At 42.7% G+C, this 20508-nt stretch overlaps 1 protein-coding gene across 2 annotated transcripts in view; it reads right to left on the bottom strand.

Moving 5' to 3' along the window:
- The window catches only part of LOC129851013 (receptor-type tyrosine-protein phosphatase gamma-like), a 325487-nt gene that overhangs the window by 60297 nt on the left and 244682 nt on the right, over positions 1-20508 (bottom strand). For both annotated transcript variants that reach the window (XM_055917161.1, XM_055917162.1), the window contains exons 6-7: positions 13250-13316; positions 4555-4712 (exon numbers count right to left, since the gene is read on the bottom strand). In XM_055917161.1, the coding sequence (XP_055773136.1) occupies positions 4555-4712; positions 13250-13316 (225 nt within the window). The remainder of the gene's footprint in view (positions 1-4554; positions 4713-13249; positions 13317-20508) is intronic.

Below are 20508 nucleotides of genomic sequence, written 5' to 3'. Positions count from 1 at the left end.
CATTCTGTCAGGATATGTTATTGTTAGACATCAGGGGTCCTATGGGAGGAGAAGAGACACAGTCTGGTACAAGTCACCATGACAGCCGTGAGTTGGGGAGGAGTGAGGAGTTTGGGCAGAGGTCACGTTAGATTAAGTGCGGAAGAACATACATCACTAATCTTCTGGATAGCAAACAGGGGTGTATTTGCTGTTCAGATGTGTAAGGAGGGGCTCAGCATAGGAGAAAGGGTTAAATACCAGTGCTTGTGTGAATATGTTTTTTGTCTTATGCAGCTGTATGACCCAGTGGGTGAATAAACTTGGTTTAAGCTTTACTAAGCATCTGTGAGTCTTTTACTCTGTTTAGTTAGAGCCTAACACTATGCATAGATAATAGACAGTGAGTAGCAGCAGTGTAGAAGGGTGGGGTGGGGTGTCAATGTAAATAGTCTGGGTGGCCACTTGATTAATTGTTCAGCAGTCTTATGGCTTGGGGGTAGAAGCTGTTAACGAGCCTTTTGGTCCTAGACTTGGCGCTCCGGTACCACTTGCCGTGTGGTAGCAGAGAGAACATGACTTGGGTGACTGGAGTCTTTGACAATTTTTGGGGCGCACCACCTAGTATATAAGCCCTGGATGTCAGGAAGCTTGGCCCCAGTGATGTACTGGACCGTACGCACTATCCACTGTTGCACGGTCAGATGGCGAGTAGTTGCCATACCAGGCGGTGATGCAACCGGTCAGGATGCTCTCGATGGTGCAGCTGTAGACATTTTTGAGGATCTGAGGAACCATGCCAAATCTTTTCAGTCTCCTAAGGGGGAAAAGATGTTGTCGTGCCCTCTTCACAACTGTCTTGGTCTGCTTGGACCATGATACGATATACATATTACTAGTAGATTTGGATAGAAAACACTCTTAAGTTTCTAAAACTGTTTGAATCATGTCTGTGAGTATAACAGAACTTATTTAGCAGGCGAAACCCCGAGGACAAACCATTCAGATCTTTTTTTTTAAGGTCACTGTCTTTTCAATGAGTTTTTATTGGGAAACCAGGTTAAGCGAATTGCTTGCAGTTCCTACGGCTTCCACTAGATGTCAACAGTCCTGAGAAATAGGTTGAGGTTATTCCTTTGTGTAATGAAGAAATACAGCCATCTTGAAGTCGAGGCACTCCAGGTGTTCTGGACATGCGCTTCAATCAAACAGAAGGCATGCAACATTTCGTTTTAATCCTGTATTGAACACATATCATCCCGTCTTCAATTTTATCGATTATTAACGTAAAAAAATACCCAAAGTTGTATTACAAAAGTAGTTTGACATTTTTTGGCAAAGTTTACAGGTAACCTTTGGGATATTTTGTCGTCACGTTTGAGCAAGTTGGAACCGGTGTTCCAACACATGGTGTTCCAAAATGGACGTTTTGGATATATATCGACGGAATTAATCGAACAAAAGGACCATTTGTGATGTTTATGGGACATATTGGAGTGCCAACAACAGAAGCTCGTCAAAGGTAAGGCATGAATTATATTTTTATTTCTGCGTTATGTGTCGCGCCTGCAGGGTTGAAATGTTCTCTCTCTTTTGTTTACTATGGTGCTATGCTCAGATAATAGCATCGTATGCTTTCGCTGAAACGCCTATTTGAATTCTAACATGTTGGCTGGATTCACAACCAGTGTAGCTTTAATTTGGTATCGTTCATGTGTGATTTAATGAAAGTTTGATTTTCTTGTAATTTTCATGGTAATAATTCGTAGTATTCATTTTAATTTGGAGCTCTGCATTTCCTCAGGCTTTTTGCCAAGTGATACAGTAGCGTCTTGCCTAAACTCAGATTTTTGGATATAAATATGAACTTTACCGAACAAAAAATACATGTATTGTGTAACATGAAGTCCTATGAGTGTCATCCGATGAAGATTATCAAAGGTTAGTGAATCATTTTATCTCGATTTCTGCTTTTTGTTACTGCTCTCTTTAGCTGGAAAAATGGCTGTGTTTTTCTGTGACTTGGCTCATACCTAACATACTCGTTTGGTGTGCTTTCGTCGTAAAACCTTTTTGAAATCGGACACTTTGGCTGGATTTACAACGGGTACCTTTAAAATGGTGTAAAATACTTGTATGTTTGAGGAATTTAAATTATGGGATTTCTGTTGTTTTGAATTTGGCGCCCTGCAGTTTCACTGGCTGTTGACGAGGTGGGACGCTACCGTCCCACATACCCTAGAGAAGTTAATGGGGGCCTGTTCGGCCCGCCTTTTCCTATAGTCCACAATCAGCTCCTTTGTCCTCACATTGAGGGAGAGGTTGTTGTCCTGGCAACACACTGCCAGGTCTCTGACCTCCTCCTTATTGGCTGTCTCATCGTTGTCTATTGTCAGCAAACTTAATGATGGTTTTGGAGTCGTGCCTGGTCACACAGTCGTGGGTGAACAAGGAGTACAGGAGGGGACTAAACACGCACCCCTGAGGGGCCCCAGTGTTGAGGATCAGCGTGGCAGATGTTTTTGTTGCCTACCCTTACCACCTGGGGGCAGCCCATCAGGAAGTCCAGGATCCAGTTGCAGAGGGAGGTGTTTAGTCCCAGGGTCCTTAGCTTAGTGATGAGCTTTGGGGGCACTATGGTGTTGTACGCTGAGCTGTAGTCAATGAACAGCATTTTCACATAGGTGTTCCTTTTGTCCAGGTGGGAAAGGGCAGTGTGGAGGATGATTGAGATTGCGTCATCTGTGGATCTGTTGGGGCGGTATGTGAATTAGAGTGGGTCTAGGATTTCCGGCATGACGATGTTGATGTGAGCCATGACCAGCCTTTCAAAGCACTTCATGACTACAGATGTGAGTGCTACAGGGTGGTAATCATTTAGACAGGTTACCTTTGCTTTCTTGGGCACAGAGTAGCTAGCTAGCTCCCTGCCTCTCAGGAGTCCAAAAAATACTTCTTATACCAGGAAGATCTGTAGAGTCGCCGTGAAATAACACCATTGTATTTTCCATATACATTTCAGAGTATTATTCATTGTTGACTGGATCTCAGGCCAAATCAAATCATCCAAAAGGTCAGGCTCAGAGTTCCTCCATGCTGCTTTTCATCTTCTCTACCCTGCCTCTCCGCTCTCTTATAATTCAGAGGATGACAACAGACAAATCCCGTCTATTACCCTGCTATGGGACACCTGCTGTCTTCTGAGGAAGCAACATTCACCGTGAGCTCCCATAAACACCTTATTTTAAAGGGGCAATCTGTAGTTGTCCACCTATTTTTGGACTTTAATTAATGATATGTACCCATTGATTCTTGAAGAATATAACTTATAAATGCCTCATGAGCTTAGTTCACCTGTCGTACCCCATCAGAACCCAAAATATAAAGCTTGTTTTACTCCAACGTTAGTAAACAAAGTAAATGTAAACAAACACTCTATAGCCTCAAAACATTGTTAGAACTATGTTTCATATCATGTATGGTCAGTCCTTGCATCCAAAGCTCTGTCCATGAATTTGAGAGTGGTTCGATTTCTCTAGCTCCATCCCTCAACTTTTTACCAAAACAGTGGTGGGGATGACAGTTTGTTATTGTTTCAACTGCAGATGGCCTTTTAGAGTTTTATGTGTATGTGATAGTCTTATTGCTAGTCGTACTGTGCATGCAGCTGCTATGACTGCCCACCTTTCTGCTAGCATTTGGGGGTACAAAGACCTATGTACCAGTGTGCCATTTTGCATTCAGCACTAGGACTATGCTCTTGCCTATGGGTGGTTAATCTTCAGCTGAGCTCTATGTAGCAGCCAGTATGTTATCTAGCCAGACAGTATGTAAGGGGAATATGAAGCAGGCTAACGGTAAGCTAGTGGTATTCAAGTGGTATAAAGCTGTATCTAGGAGTGACCTATCTTTCTGTGGGCCCAGAGCCAGGCAGCTCCTCTCTTCCACAGCTCCAGAGCTGTCTGGGCCTTGACTAAGCTTTGGCAGATAAACATGTTTAATGCAGACCCACAGAGCACGGTGACAGGGGGCAACGCTCGGCCACCCCTCAACACCACAGCTCTATCTCTCTCCGTCCCTCTCCCTCTCTCCCTCTCTCCCTCTCTGTCCCCTTATAAAAAGCCAATACTTCTTCCACATTTGGCGTCCTCCAGTCACACTCTTAAGCAAACTCATTTGGCCTCATTAGTATGTAAGTCTGCCAAATGTTCCCTGGACTGTTGGGGAGGAGAGATGGGGAGAGGGGTGGAAAGAAGGGTCATGTGAGGACAGACACTGCACCATCACATTACTGACAATGTCTCTACCAACCCAATCACAAATACAGACATCACACATTATGTATGTGAGCAAATTACAGCTCCTGGAAGGAGGAGACCATTAGTCAAGAAAGACATCAGTGTGTGTGTGTGTGTGTGTGTGTGTGTGTGTGTGTGTGTGTGTGTGTGTGTGTGTGTGTGTGTGTGTGTGTGTGTGTGTGTGTGTGTGTGTGTGTGTGTGTGTGTGTGTGTGTGTGCGTGCGTGCGTGCGTGCGTGCGTGCGTGCGTGGCGCATTTGAGAGAGACAGTGACTCACCTGTTTGTAGGAGAGGAACACAGGTCTGTTGAAGACGATCCACTCTACCACCTTGCTGCAGGGTGGGGTGGTGAGAGAGCCTGTGTAGCGATAGTAACTCCCCAATGATGACGGCAACAGATCTCTCAGAACAAAGGGCTCCAGGAAGGTTTCTTTCTCTGGGGGAGAACAAGCACAGGGACACAAAGAATCAGTATCAACCATTCAGTCACAGCCACATACAATCCACACATGTAGCATACTGAATGTCCATACTGCAATGCTGGAGAATGAGAAAATGTATTTATTGATGTAAACAGTGTCATGGGGAAGATGTGTTCCCTTTGTCACTGAATCATTGAGTATAGTATGGCCCTCTAGTGCTGATGCAAGTAGTCAACCATTTTGGCAACTAATCAATACCATTGATCTCCTCTAAGAATTATTCAACCAGCCCTGAGTCAGAGCTCATGTGTGTAACCACTGGATCTGTCCCCAGTGTCCCAGGCTCCATCAGAACCCAAAGTGTATTTTGGAATGGACCACTGAAGCTTTACACAAATCTGGTGAATCCAACAGATGGTAAAACCAACCCAATTCCCTCCAAAATCCTGTTGTGATGGCAACGCTTATCAGTCAAAGACAACAATGGCAGCCCAACACACACCCAGGGTAAAGATAAATGTAGCTGGGGCAAACCTCTTGTGCCATAAGAATGAGGCGTTCCCTCCCAAATAGAGATAACAGTATAAATAACCTAAAAGATGGGGCGAATAAACAAAGCAAAATGGCTATATGAATCCTCCTGCCCCACATTTTTAATACATAACTAAACTCTGAATCCTATTGAGCAGGGCTGAAAAAGAGGCTTAGCGTGCTAGCAATGCGTCGCGGAGCCGCATCAGATTGGAAGTGAATGGGAGAGCTGGGGGATTAAAGCCAATGCTGCAGAATAGAGGACAGAGGCAGGCACAGTGGCAGGGAAGAGGCTATGCTGTTACCACCACAGCTGTACCACTAGTTAGACTCACATACAGTACTGTAGTCTACTGTACTGTAAGCTATTTCAGCCTTTTTAAATTAATTGCCAATCAGGGCTGGAGAGTGCCAAGTCAGTGGAGACTTCAAAGCCACCGTGAGATGCTGAATTAATGGACTTGTAATTTGTGCCATTGAGGAGCGGGGAGTTCATTTCAGTACTGTCACAGGAGACCACTGAGAGGGAACGGTTCACTGGGTAAACAATGATGCTGACACTGGGCTAACACTGGGCCATGTACATATACATACATTGCATGCAAGAGAATGCAATGACATACATGTATAGGGTTTGGGCAGTACAGTATGTCACCCAATCAGCACCCTCTCTATACCTCCTTCCTATGCTGTATCCAGCCTTGAGACACTGCTGTATCATACAGCTAGGTCGTATAAATTAATAGATACACTTGAATCACTCCTAAGTCTTCATATTATGCCCCAGTACCTTTTCACAGTTCAAATCACCATGTCTTTAGACAGAAAAAAGACTGTGGCTCACTGCATTTTTACAATGTAGCCTTTGCATGCGTAAATGGGCAACCACTGTACTGAATGTATCTTACACAGTCTCCTGCACTCATCTAGTGCTTTTTCAAATAGGAAATGAACGAACAAAGGATTTTCCTGGTTCTATTAAAGATTAAAGCCAAATGACGGGGGTCATTTCATCTACATATATGTGTTGACTGACCCCAGCTTAAATCCACTTGCAACATCTGCCTCTTGCACAAGAGAGCTACATATACACACACGCACGCACGCACAGACACACGCAAACATGCACACACACGCACATGCACGTACACACGCATGCAGAGATACTCAGAACTGGCCCTCAGCACTTGGCATCTCCTTATATGTGTCCCGATTCGTCTCTTTGCGCTTAGATTGTGTTCCTGCCCTTGCTGTATAATTAAATATTAAGACTAAGTAACATAGGAACCTAATGGATGATTACTTGAGCAGACAGCTTTCCTGTCGCACAGGCCTGTGTGCTTAAAATACCAGCAGAATGAACTGTGTCGCAGCGATGCTAATGTTGCAATTAAAATGCCTTCCTTTGAGCCACAGGGAACACACAGAGCCATTGAAAACAGAGGATTGCTTCACAATGTTCTCACAGCAAATACTCCTCTGACACTTCTTCTTTTCTTCAAACTATTGTCTAATTGTTTAAAACGTAGCGTGTGTTGCTATTTGTGTGCTGGAAGTTTGTGTGTGAGTTTGTTAGTATGCATGTGTGTATGATAATGCTTAATTCAAATCCATACATCTTGAGATCCTCCTCCCTCCATCTCCCTCCTTCCCTCCCTGTCCCCTCCTCGTGTGGAGGCAACAGAGCTGAAAATACATCTCTGCAATTCACAACAGCAGGAGACAGGCCCGTCAGCGGGGGAGGGAAGGGGGAGACTGGGAAGGCGGGGGACCCCACGGTCATATCTGTCTCTGATAAAGACCCCCCGTAATGCTGCCTGGCCCTGGGCAAGCCACAGCCTGCCTCACCCTCCCTGCTTCTTCTCTCCCTCCCTGCCTCTCCTCTCCAGTCACATTCCCTCCCTCCTCCTTTCCTCTCCCAACACACTCCCTCCTTTTCCCTCCTCTCCAGTAATTCTCCCTCACTTCTCCCTCAAACTGCCTCCTTTCCTCTCTCACATTTCCTTCCTCCTCCTTTCCTCTCCCACATTCCCTTCCTCCTCCACCGCCCTCGGTAACAACACATGGTTACACTAAAAGTAACGTGATGATGAGGATTGTATCATCATCATAGTCATCATGCAATATAGTTCCGATTTTTCTTTACAATATAGATATAGTGCTGTCTGTAAGCTACAGCTGTTAATGTATCAGTATGTCAAAGTTACCCAGCTCTTCTACATCAGTGAGAGCTCAGTGAATCAAAGGCTAGAGCAGTCTTTATCTTAGCTTGTCGAGTGCCTTAAGCCTTCATCCTAATAACAATCTTAGTCCTGTCAGATTTATCTGACATCAAACATTCACCCAACTATAATCACTACACCAGGGACACACCCATATCCCTCTGGTCTCATATAGACAAGGCTTTAATTGTCTCTTGCAGATCTGCAAAAAAGTGTAGTCAGAACCAAGGTTAATATTCCTAAATTGGTATTTTAAAGTTAATATTGGCATAACTATTTGGCAATTCTATTGAAAAAAACTGGCATTGATGAAGCAAAGGTCAACCAGAAACATGGTCACCAAGGTACAACACAATAACCCACTCAATAATAGAAGAATAAACTCTACAGCAGGGGTGTCAAACTTATTCCATGGAGGGCCAAGTGTCTGCTGGTTTTTGGTTAATCCTTCCAATTAATACCTACTCAACTAGGTGAGGGGAGTTCTTTACTGAACAGTGACCTTCATTCCTCAATCAAGTGCAAGGGAGGTGCGAAAACCAGCAGGCACTCGGACCTCTATGGAATGAGTTTGACCGTGTGCTCTACAGGGTGATTTCTCATGAGAGCCCAACAGCTTGCTATGCTTGTTTGAGGGCATTTGTTAAGGCTAGGCCTGGGCAGCTCCAGTCCTCGGGGCCTGATTGGTGTCACACTATTTCCCCAGCCCCCGAGGACTGGAATTGCCCAGGCCTGTGTTTAACAAAGGTTTCATGTAAAATGCAACAAGCCGTGAACTACAAAGACCGCTAGCCAGTGTGGTGGTGCGTGTCCGCCAGACAAGACCAGACCCAGCCAGATGAGAGTGGAAATTTAAACAGCTCTCTCTCTTTCAAGTTCCTAGAACACTGAAGGGCAACTCCAGTCCTCGGGGGCCAGAGTGGTGTCACTGCTTCAGTTTCCACTAGATAGCACTACCACAAAGTCAAAATGGACAATATCATAAAAATTTATGAAAACAAAAATTTAATATAAGGTTAACAGTGTGATTAAGGTTAGGGTTAAGGTTAGGTTTAAAATCACATTTTAAGAAGATACATTTTTGAAATAGGCAGAGTTTATGACTTTGTGGCTCTGGTAACTAGTGACGGTCCACTTTTTCCCCATCCCAAGCAAACACAGCTGATTAAGCTAATTGCATTTTAAATGGAAGATCATGATTAGTAGATTATTGGAGTCAGGTGTGTTAGCTGGGGCTAGGGAAAAAGTGTGACACCAATCAGGCCCCCGACGTACCCGGCTCCACGAGGGGGCTAAAGGGGGCTTCAGTTGAAACTTCTGCCCCCTCAGTTTTAGTTTTATGTCCTACTTATATTACGCTATACCACAATAAACATAAAGTTCAAATGCAGAAACTCAGAGATCACTGATTGCTTTTGAAGTGACAGGTTGGTGCGAAATATGTAGCATATCTCTGCTGTAAAATAGGGGCTTTCTAGCAGTCGTAGGGAGGCAGGTGGCAGGCAGGTAGCGGTGCAAATGAGTGTTGGATTAATTTACACAGCGTTGGTGTTTCAAAGATGACGGTGACATTTACAAATATACATACACTACCGTTCAAAAGTTTGGGGTCACTTAGAAATGTCCTTGTTTTTGAAAGAAAAGCACATTTTTTGTCCATTAAAATAACATCAAATTAAAACACCAGTCTCAATGTCCACAGTGAAGAGGCTGTGGACATTGATGCTGGCCGGGATGCTGGCCATCTAGGCAGAGTTCCTCTGTCCAGTGTCTGTGTTCTTTTGCCCATCTTAATCTTAGATTTTTATTTGCCAGTCTGAGATATGGCTTTTTCTTTGCAACTCTGCCTAGAAGGCCAGCATCCCGAAGTAGGCCTCTTCACTGTTGACGTTGAGACTGGTGTTTTGCAGGTACTATTTAATGAAGCTGCCAGTTAAGGACCTGTGAGCCGTCTGTTTCTCAAACTAGACACTCTAATGTACTTGTCCTCTTGCTCAGTTGTGCACTGGGGTCTCCCACTCCTCTTTCTATTCTGGTTAGGGCCAGTTTGTGCTGTTCTGTGAAGGAAGTAGTACACAGTGTTGTACGAGCTCTTCAGTTTCTTGGCAATTTCTCACATGGAATAGCCATTATTTCTCAGAACAAGAATAGACTGATGAGCCTGTAATCGAACCCACAAATGCTGATGCTCCAGATACTCAAGTAGTCTAAAGAAGTCCAGTTTTATTGCTTTAATCAGAACAACAGATTCCAGCTGTGCTAACATAATTGCAAAAGGGTTTTCTAATGATCAATTAGCCTTATAAAATGATAAACTTGGATTAGCTAACACAACGTGCCATTGGAACACAGGAGTGATGGTTGCTGATAATTGGCCTCTGTACACTTATGTAGATATTCCATAAAAATTCTGCTGTTTCCAGCTACAATAGTCATTTACAACATTAACAATGTCTACACTGTATTTCTGATCAATTTGATGTTTTTTTAAATGGACTAAAAATGTGTTTTTCACTCTCCAGATCCCCAACACGTGAATTCTGATCACCTGTTCACACACCTGTATGTCATTATCACACACTATTTAGTTCAGTTCTTTGCACCCCATCATTGTGAGGTATTGTTTGTTTTGTGACACACTTCTATTCGGAGATCTGTTTTTCCTATTTTTCCTATAAATTACTCCTCCCGTGTATGATAGTTGTTGCCTGCCTCACTAACGACACCTTTTGCCTATTCCCTGCCTGTACTTTAGCCTATAGATTTCCTGTTATCAACTTATTGCCTGATCTCCCGGACAACGTTACTTGCCTTTTCCCTGCCCGTACTGTTGCCTTTTTGACCCCCTGTGTATGACTTTCTGCCTGCCCCTGGACCCAGCTACCTGCCTCCTCCTGTGGTACTTTACAATAAACACCTGCGCTTGAAACCAGCTCTGTCTCCCATCGTGTTCATTACAATTTCTAAATGACCCCAAACTTTTGAACAGCAGTGTATATATACATACAGTACCGATCAAAAGTTTGGACACACCTACTCAATCCAGGGTTTTTCTTTATTTTTACTATTTTCACAGCCTGGAGGTGTGTTGGGTCATTTTCCTGTTGAAAAACAAATGATTGTCCTACTAAGCGCAAACCAGATGGGATGGCATATCGCTGCAGAATGCTGTGGTAGCAATGTTGGTTAAGTGTGCCTTGAATTCTAAATAAATCACTGAGTGTCACTAACAAAGCACCCCGACACCCCGACACCATCACACCTCGTCCTCCATGCTTCACGGTGGGAACCACACATGCGGAGATCATCCGTTTACCTACTCTGCGTCTCACAAAGACACGGTGGATGTTTGGACTCATGAACAAAGGACAGATTCCCACCGGTCTAATGTCCATTAACCGTGTTTCTTGGCCAAAGCAAGTCTCTTCTTCTTATTGGTGTCCTTTAGTAGTGGTTTCTTTGCAGCAATACGACCATGAAGGCCTGATTCACGCAGTCTCCTCTGAACAGTTGATGTTGAGATGTGTCTGTTACTTGAACTCTTGGAAGCATTTATTTCTGAGGCTGGTAACTCTAATGAACTTATCCTCTGCAGCAGAGGTAACTCTGGGTCTTCCTTTCCTGTGGCGATCCACATGAGAGCCAGTTTCATCATAGCGCTTGATGGCTTTTGCGCCTGCACTTGGAGAAACTTTAAATATTCTTAAAATGGTCCGGATTGACTGACCTTGATGTCTAAAAGTAATGATGGACTGTCGTTTCTCTTTGCTTATTTGAGCTGTTATTGCCATAAAAAAGACCAAGTCCATCTATATATATATATATATATATATATATTTGTAAATATCACTTTCATCTTTGAAACACCAACGCTGTGTAAATAACTCCAACACTCATTTGCACCGCTACCTGCCTGCCTCCTGCCTCCCTACGACTGCTAGAAAGCCCCTATTTTACAGCAGAGATAGGCTACAGATTTTGCGCAAACCTGTCACTTCAAAAACAATCAATGATCTCAGATTCTCTGCCTTTGAACTTAATTTTGATTGTGGTATAGCATGATACAGTGGCAAGATAAAGTATGTAAACCCTATGGAATGACCTGGATTTCTGCATAAATTGGTCATCAAATTTGATCTGATCTTCATCTAAGTCACAAAAATAGACAACCATAGTGTGCTTAAACTAATAACACTCAAATTATTGTATTTTTGTTGTCTATACTGAATACATCATTTAAACATTGACAGTGTAGGTTGGAAAAAGTATGTGAACCCCTAGGCTAATGACTTCTCCAATCAATGAGATGAGATTGGAGATGTTGGTTAGAGCTGCCTTGCCCTATAAAAAAGACTCACTAAATTTAAGTTTGCTATTCACAAGAGGCATTGCCTGATATGAACCATGCCTCTAACAAAAGAGATCTCAGAAGACCTAAGATTAAGAATTGTTGACTTTCATAAAGCTGGAAAGGGTTACAAAAGTATCTCCAAAAGCCTTGATGTTCATCAGTCCACGGTAAGACAAATTGTCTATAAATGGAGAAAGTTCAGCACTGTTGCTACTCTCCCTAGTGGCTGGAGTGGCCGTCCTGCAAAGATGACTACAAGAGCACAGCGCAGAATGCTCAATGAAGTTAAGAAGAATACTAGAGTATCAGCTAAAGACGTACAGAAATCGCTGGAAAATGCTTACATCTCTGTTGACGAGTCTACGATACGTAAAACACTAAACAAGAATGGTGTTCATGGGAGAACACCAAGAAAGAAGCCACTGCTGTCCAAAAAAAACATTGCTGCACGTCTAAAGTTCGCAAAAATGCACCTGGATGTTCCACAGCACTACTGGCAAAATGTTCTGTGGACGGATGAAACTACAGTTGAGTTGTTTGGAAGGAACACACAACATCAAAACCTCATCCCAACTGTAAAGTATGGTGGAGGGAGCATCATGGTTTGGGGCTGCTTTGCTGCCTCAGGGCCTGGACAGCTTGCTATCATCAACGGAAAAATATATTCCCAAGTTAATCAAGACATTTTGCAGGGGAATGTTAGGCTATAGTCCCGCCAATTGAAGCTCAACAGAAGTTGCAACAGGAAGATGCAACAGGACAACGACCCAAAACACAGAAGTAAATAAACAACAGAATGGCTTCAACAGAAGAAAATACACGTTCTGAAGTGGCCCAGTCAGAGTCCTGACCTCAATTGAGATGCTGTGGCATGACCTCAAGTTAACAGTTCACACCAGACATCCCAAGAATATTGCTGAACTGAAACAGTTTTGTGAAGAGGAATGGTCCAAAATTCCTCCTGACCATTGTACAGGTCGGTCTGATCGCAACTACAGATGTATGGTTGAGGTTATTGCTCCCAATGCAAACCCCCCCCAAAATGTTGCCCCCTTAGTCACTTTAAGCCTGAGATGATTCCATGAATACTTCATGTAACTACATGCTATGGTTGTGCCAACTTTTATTAAAGACTGTGTTCATTATTGTTTGAAAGGGGTGCATCAGGGATAAAAAGATAATTCTGCTTTAGGGGAGTATTTTTTAAAACAACCTAGTTTCTTTTGTCTGTAGAGACTCCTGGGGGCAACCTGGGGTATGTTCTCTATAATTAGGTACTTGCAACAACAACAAACTACACAAACAGAAATGAAAAATGGCTGAGATATTGCAGCGTTACATGCAACTTTGGAAAAAATTATGTTGTGATCCTCAATGAACAAATGTTGTAGGCCAATGATTGGTGAATTCCCTCCTGGAATGATTGGGTGATGGATGTGTCACTCACCATGATGAACCACCCCCCTCAGGCCATGGATAATGGGGTCCACTGCTGGGTTGTCCTTCAGTCCCACCTGAGAACAGGAGAGGAGAGAGGAGCAGGAGAAACACGTTAGAGTCTGGAAAACATGTAAGACATTGTGTAACACCTCTGATACTTCCACTCAAATAAAGAAAGAAAGAAAGAAAGAGAGAGAGAGAGAGAGAGAGAAAGAGAGAGAATAAAAAAAAAAAAAATACTAAAATAATGATTTTCCAGAGAAGATCCAGATCTCAGGGAATTAGACCAAAGTTCTCAATTGGTACAAAATATATAGAGTACTGCACACACTACAATTACTTAGGTTTAAAAATAAGCTCAACTGGACACCTTAATGAGGCAGTGAATGAACTGAGAGAGAAAGCACGCAGGGCATTCTACGCCGTTAAAAAGCAAATTGAAATTGAAATACCTATTAAAATTTGGCTAAAACTAATTGAATATGTCATTGAACCAATTGCACTTTATGGCAGCGAGGTGTGGGCTCCTCTTGCAAAACAAGATTTCATCAAATGGGACAAACATCCCATTGAAACCCTGCATGCAGAGTTCTGTAAGATTCTCCTACATGTCCAGAGGAAAACTACAAACAATGCATGCAGGGCAGAATTAGGCAAATATCCACTAATAATAAAAACTCAAAAAATAGCAATTAAGTTTTGGAAACATCTAAAATACAGTGACCCCCTCTCATATCACTACCAAGCCCTGCAATGCCAAGAGCTGAGCAAAGAAACGAGTCCCCTCATCCAGCTGGTCCTGGGGCTGAGTTCACAAACCTGTTCTACTAACACACTGAAGCCTCAGGACCAGAACATCCAATCAATCAGGATAAACCAAATTACAACACAGTCAAAACAAAACTACATTGCTTATTGGGAAACACAAGCACAAGCACAAACGCAAAGCAAAATGCAGTGCTATCTGGCCCTAAATCGACAGTACACCGTGGTTAACTATTTGACCATGGTTACTGATCAAAACCTTAGAAAAACCTTGACAAAGTACAGGCTCAGTGAGCACAGCCTTGCCATTTAGAAGGGTAGACACAGGAAAACCTGGCTCCCTGTAGAGGAAAGGCTGTGCAACCACTGCACAACAGCAGAACCTGAGACGGAGCTGCATTTCCTGACAAAATGTCAAAAATATAAGACAATTAGCGAGTGTAATTTCCCCAAATTTGAAACTCTTATTCAAGGTTTCAAAGACCTCTCTGATGAGAATAGGCTACCCGTCCTGTTGGGGGAGGACGCAGATAGCTGTGGGTTGGCAGCGCACTACATTGCTGCCTGCCATAAGTTGAGGGACAGTATCTGACAGACCAATCAACCTGCACATGTCTTCTACTGTATGTTTATTGTTATTGTTCAATGTATGGTTATTTTGACACTTGGTTATTGTTGTTACTGTTGTCCCGTTGACAATTTTGATTCTCATTTTTATATTGTAAATAAGCTTTGGCAATATGTACACTGTTACGTCATGCCAATAAAGCAAATTGAATTGAATTGAGAGAGAGAGAGAGAGAGAGAGAGAGAGAGAGAGAGAGAGAGAGAGAGAGAGAGAGTGTGTCACGCCCTGGCCTTAGTATTCTTTGTTTTCTTAATTATTTTAGTTAGGTCAGGGTGTGACATGGGGAATGTATGTGTTTTTGTAGTGTCTAGGGTGGTTGTAAGGTTTAGGGGGTTTATTAGAGTAGTTGGGTTTATGTTTAGTATAGTAGTCTAGCTGTGTCTATGGTTGAGTGTAGGTATCTAGGAAAGTCTATGGTTGCCTGAATTGGGTCTCAATTAGAGACAGCTGGTTATTGTTGTCTCTGATTGGGAGCCATATTTAAGGCAACCATAGGCTTTAGCTGTTTGTGGGGAATTGTCTATGTCGAAGTGTTTTGTGTCAGCACTGATGTTTGTATAGCTTCACGGTCGTCTGTTCTGTTTGTTGTTTTGTTTTTTCCTTCTTTAAAATAAAAGAAGATGTACTTTCCACGCGCTGCGCCTTGGTCCTCTCTCAGTCCCGTTGACGATCGTGACAGAGAGAGAGAGAGAGAGAGAGAGAGAGTGTCTTGGTGATGGAAAAACAGAGTCAATCAGAGGTCTGTGACCTGAGCTGGAGGAGCAATACACAGGATGTCAACAGACTCTATACATACGTGGGTCCTTCAGCTACACACTAGGGCTAACCCCAAATAGTCGATTGTTTGGTTGATAGGCTGTTGGTCGACCAATAATTTTTTAGGTCTAGCAGTAGAACATATATACAGTACCGGTCAAAAGTTTGGACACACCTACTCATTCCAGGGTTTTTCTTTATTTGTAATATTTTCAAAATTGTATAATAATAGTGAAGACATCAAAACTATGAAATAACACATACGGAATCATGTAGTAACCAGAAAAGTGTTAAACAAATCAAACAGCTTCATGAGGTAATCACCTGGAATGCATTTCAATTAACAGGTGTGCCTTCTTAAAAGCAAATTTGTGGAATTTCTTTCCTTTTTAATGCGTTTGAGCCAATCAGCTGTGTTGTGACAAGGTAGCGGTGGTATACAGAAGATAACCTTATTTGGTAAAATACCAAGTCCATATTATGGCAAGAACAACGACAGTCCATCATTACTTTAAGACATGGCTCGGTCAATCCGGAACATTTCAAGAATTTTTTAAGTTTCTTCAAGTGCAGGTGTAAAAACCATCAAGTGCTATGATGAAACTGGCTCTCATGAGGTCCGCCACAGGAAAGGAAGACCCAAAGTTACCTCTACTGCAGAGGATAAGTTCATTAAAGTTACCATCTTCAGAAATTGCAGCGCAAATAATTGCTTCACAGAGTTCAAGTAACAGACACATCTCAACATCAACTGTTCAGAGGAAACTGCGTGAATCAGGCCTCCATGGTCGAATTGCTGCAAAGAAACCACTACTAAAGGACACCAATAAGAAGAAGAGACTTGCTTGGGCCTAAAAACATGAGCAATGGACATTAGACCGGTGGGAATCTGTCCTATGTTCATGAGCCCAAATTTAGATTTTTGGTTCCAACCGCTGTGTCTTTGTGAGACGCAGAGTAGGTGAATGGATGATATCCGCATGTGTGGATCCCACAGTGAAGCATGGAGGAAGAAGTGTGATGGTGTGGGGGTGCTTTTCCGGTGACACTGTCTGTGATTTATTTAGAATTCAAGGCACACTAAACCAACATTGCTACCACAGCATTCTGCTGCGATACGCCATTAGTGGGACTATCATTTGTTTTTTAACAGGACAATGACCCAACACACCTCTGGGCTCTGTAAGGACTATTTGACCAAGAAGGAGAGTGATGGAGTGCTGCATCAGATGACCTGGCCCCCCACAATCACCCAACCTCAACTCAGTTGACATGGTTTGGGATGAGTTGTACCATAGAATGAATGAAAAGCAGCTAACAAGAGCTCAGCATATGTGGGAACTCCTTCAAGACTGTTGGAAAAGCATTCCAGGTGAAGCTGATTGAGAGAATGCCAAGAGTGTGCAAAGCTGTCATCAAGGCAAAGGATGGCTATTTGAAGAATCTCAAATATAAAATATATTTTCATTTGTTTAACAGTTTTTGGTTGCTATATGATTCCATACGTGTTATTTCATAGTTTTGATGTCTTCAGTATTATTCTACAATGTAGAAAATAGTCAAAATAAAGAAAAACTCGTGAATGAGTAGGTGTGTCCAAACCTTTGACCCGTAGTGTATATATATATATATATATATATATATATATATATACACACACTATATTTTATTATACTTTTTTTAGCCCCTTTTTTGCTCCAATTTTTGTGAATTCCAATTGATAGTTACAGTCTTGTCCCATCGCTGCAACTCCCGTACGGACTCGGGAGAGTTGAAGGTCGAGAGGAATGCGTCCTCTGAAACACGACCCTGCCAAGTTGCACTGCTTCTTGACACACTGCTCGCTTAACCCGGATCAGAGGAAACACCATCCAACTGGCGACTGTGTCAGGGTGCATGCGCCCAGCCTACCACAGGAGTTGCTAGAAAGCGATGGGACAAGGTCATTCCGGCTGGCCAAATCCTCCCCTAACCTGGACTACACTGGGCCAATTGTGCGCCGCCTCATGGGTCTCCCGCGGCCGGCTACGACACAGCCCGGTCTCGAACCCGGATCTGTAGTGACGCCTATAGCACTGTGATGCAGTGCCTTAGACCGCTGCGCCACTCGGGAGATGCTCTGCTTTTTTGACACCACATTCCAAAAAGCAAGTCCTGTAGGCTCTAGTTTTGTCTTATCTTAATTACAGTTGTGTGGTCGAGAACTGCAAAGAAAGACCGAGTTAAGCTGCTTCTGTGGCCAAGAACAGAGTGGCACTTCTTGGTTTTCGTTGTATTCAGAGGGCTAATATACTGTAAATACTTTGCATACGAATCTCCCTTGGCTAAGAGCTGAGGAGAGACTGACTGCATAACTACTTATTTTTATAAGAAACATTAATGCATTAAGCTCTAACACACACACTTACCCCACCAGACATGCCACCAGGTTTTTTTTCACAGTCCACAAATCCAGAACAAATTCAAGAAAGCGTACAGTATTATATAAAGCCATTATTGCATGGAACTCCATTCCATCTCATATTGCTCAAATAAACAGCAAACCTGGTTTAAAAAAAACAGATAAAGCAACACCTCACGGCACAAAACCTCTCCCCTATTTGACCTAGATAGTTTGTATGTATGTATTGATATGTTGGCTACAGTATGTGTGCCTTTTTTAAACTGATGTAGTTCTGTCCTTGAGCTGTTTTTTTCTATTTATATTCTGTATTGTGTCATGTTTCATGTTTTGTGTGGACCCCAGGAAGAGTAGCTTCTGCTTTCGCAACAGATAATGGGGATCCTAATAAAATACCAAATACCAAATATTTCAGGCTCGTCATCTCCTGTCTGGACTACTGCAACTCGCTGTTGGCCGGGCTCCCCGCTTTTGCCATCAAACCCCTGCAACGTATCCAGATAGTTGCAGCCCACCTGGTTTTCAACCTTCCCAAGATTTCCCATTTCACCACGCTCCTCCGCACACTCCACTGGCTTCCAGTCAAAGCTCGCATCCATTACAAGACCATGGCGCTTGCCTACGGAGCAGCAAGAGGAACTGCTCTGCCCTACCTTCAGGCTATACTCAAACTCTACACCCCAACCCTGGTCTCTTGGCCCTCCCTCCCCTACAGGAGGCAAGCTCCCGCTCAGCCCAGCATATTTACTATGCCTGTGATATGTGGTTGTCTCACAAAGCTATCTTAATATGAATGCACTAACTGTAAAACGCTCTGGATAAGAGCTTCTGCTAAATGACAAACATTTTAAATGTAAATGTCAACGGTGTGAACAGAGTGCCCCATACTCAAAATCAAATCAAATGTGATTTGTCACATGTGCCGAACACAACAGGTGTAGACCTTAACGTGAAATGCTTACTTACAAGCCCTTAACCAACAATGCAGTTCAAGAAATGGAGTTAAGAAAATATTGACTAAATAAACTAAATTTTAAAAATGTAATTAAAAAGTAACACAATAAAATAACAATAATGAAGCTATATACAGGGGGTACCGGTACCGAGTCAATGTGGGGGGTACAGGTTGGTAGAGGCAGTGGGGTTATGGTATGGGCAGGCATAAGATATGGACAATGAACACAATTGCATTTTATCAATGGCAATTTGAATGCACAGTGATACCTTGATGACATCCTGATGCCCATTGTCGTGCCATTCATTCGTCGCCATCACCTCATGTTTCAGCATGATAATGCACGACCCCATGTTGCAATGATCTGTACACAATTCCTTGAAGCTGAACAATTCCCAATTCTTCCATTACCTGCATACTCATCAGACATGTAACCTATTGAGCATGTTAGGGATGCTCTGGATCGACGTGTACGACAGCGTGTTCCAGTTCCTGACAATATCCAGCAACTTCGCACAGCCATTGAAGTGGAGTGGGACAACATTCCGAAGAACATAATCAACAGGCTAATCAACTTTATGCAAAGGAGATGTATCTTGCTGCATGAGGCAAATGGAGGTCACACTAGATACTGACTGGTTTTCTGATCCCACCCCCTTCCTTTTTCATTAAGGTATCTGTGACCAGCAGATGCAAATCTGTATTCCCAGTAATGTGAAATCCATAGATTAGGACCTAATGAATTTACTTCATTTCACAGATTTTATTATATGAACTGTAACTCAGTAAAATCTTTGAAATTGTTGCATGTTGCGTTTATAGTGTAGTATTAATTGATGATATGTGTTCATGACACTAGAAACATGAGTTTCTAGTGGATAGACCATATGGTTCAAGATAAAATTGTGAAATTAATGAAAAAAGCATCTAATCAACAATGGGATTTGACGCCACGACACTGACAACAAATGCATATTGCCATAGTGAAATAAATAAATGTCCATTAAAAAAATGCTGAAATCCTCATTTTAAACACCAATTGTATTCACTAAGTTGATGGTTTATAATTAGGATAATGTTTTCATTCTATTTATTTTTTAAACAATCCTTTATAATTATTTCATATATTTTACATGTGATAAGGCCACACAGAGGGCCAAAGATAATTAGACACCTGTGATAATCTGAATTACCCAAAATCGCCACTAGATGTTTTGTGATAGATTACATAACATCCTTGAAAGATACACAAATTCTGGTAGTTTACTGGTAAACTTTTAAAGTTTCCAGTAAAACACCCTCCCTTTTCAACCCTAATTGGGATAAAGCCCCACACTGAGCTTCAACACACTTCAATCAATGGTTTTCTTTCATTGTCTCCCTGCATTGAGAGACTAGGAAGACCCCTACTGTAGGACATCAATGTGAAGAGGATCAGAGAGTAACCACACAGTTTCAGGGCCAACCTTCACTGTTACCTTCCTTTCTTCCTAACCCTCCCATGGCACTCCTCTGTTGTTCAGTTACCCCCTGAGTCCAGGTCTATTCTTCAGCCACCTCCGTCACCACCTACTGTCTTCCTCTGTTCCTCTGTTTCCAGTCACCGTGTGAGGCATCGCACATCTACCACACTTCTTCGAGTTCTCTCCCACTGTCCCGCTATTCTTAAACACATCAAAGAAACGTGTTTCTGGTGGATGGCAGACCACAGAGAGTACTGAATGATTGTAGCAGCACTGGGGTTTTATTTAAGCAGAGCCC

Source organism: Salvelinus fontinalis, chromosome 3 (genome assembly GCF_029448725.1).
Source record: "Salvelinus fontinalis isolate EN_2023a chromosome 3, ASM2944872v1, whole genome shotgun sequence".
Lineage (NCBI taxonomy): Eukaryota > Metazoa > Chordata > Actinopteri > Salmoniformes > Salmonidae > Salvelinus > Salvelinus fontinalis.
The sequence above is the reverse complement of the archived record's forward strand: the minus strand, read 5'-3'. Positions and strand labels throughout refer to the sequence as shown.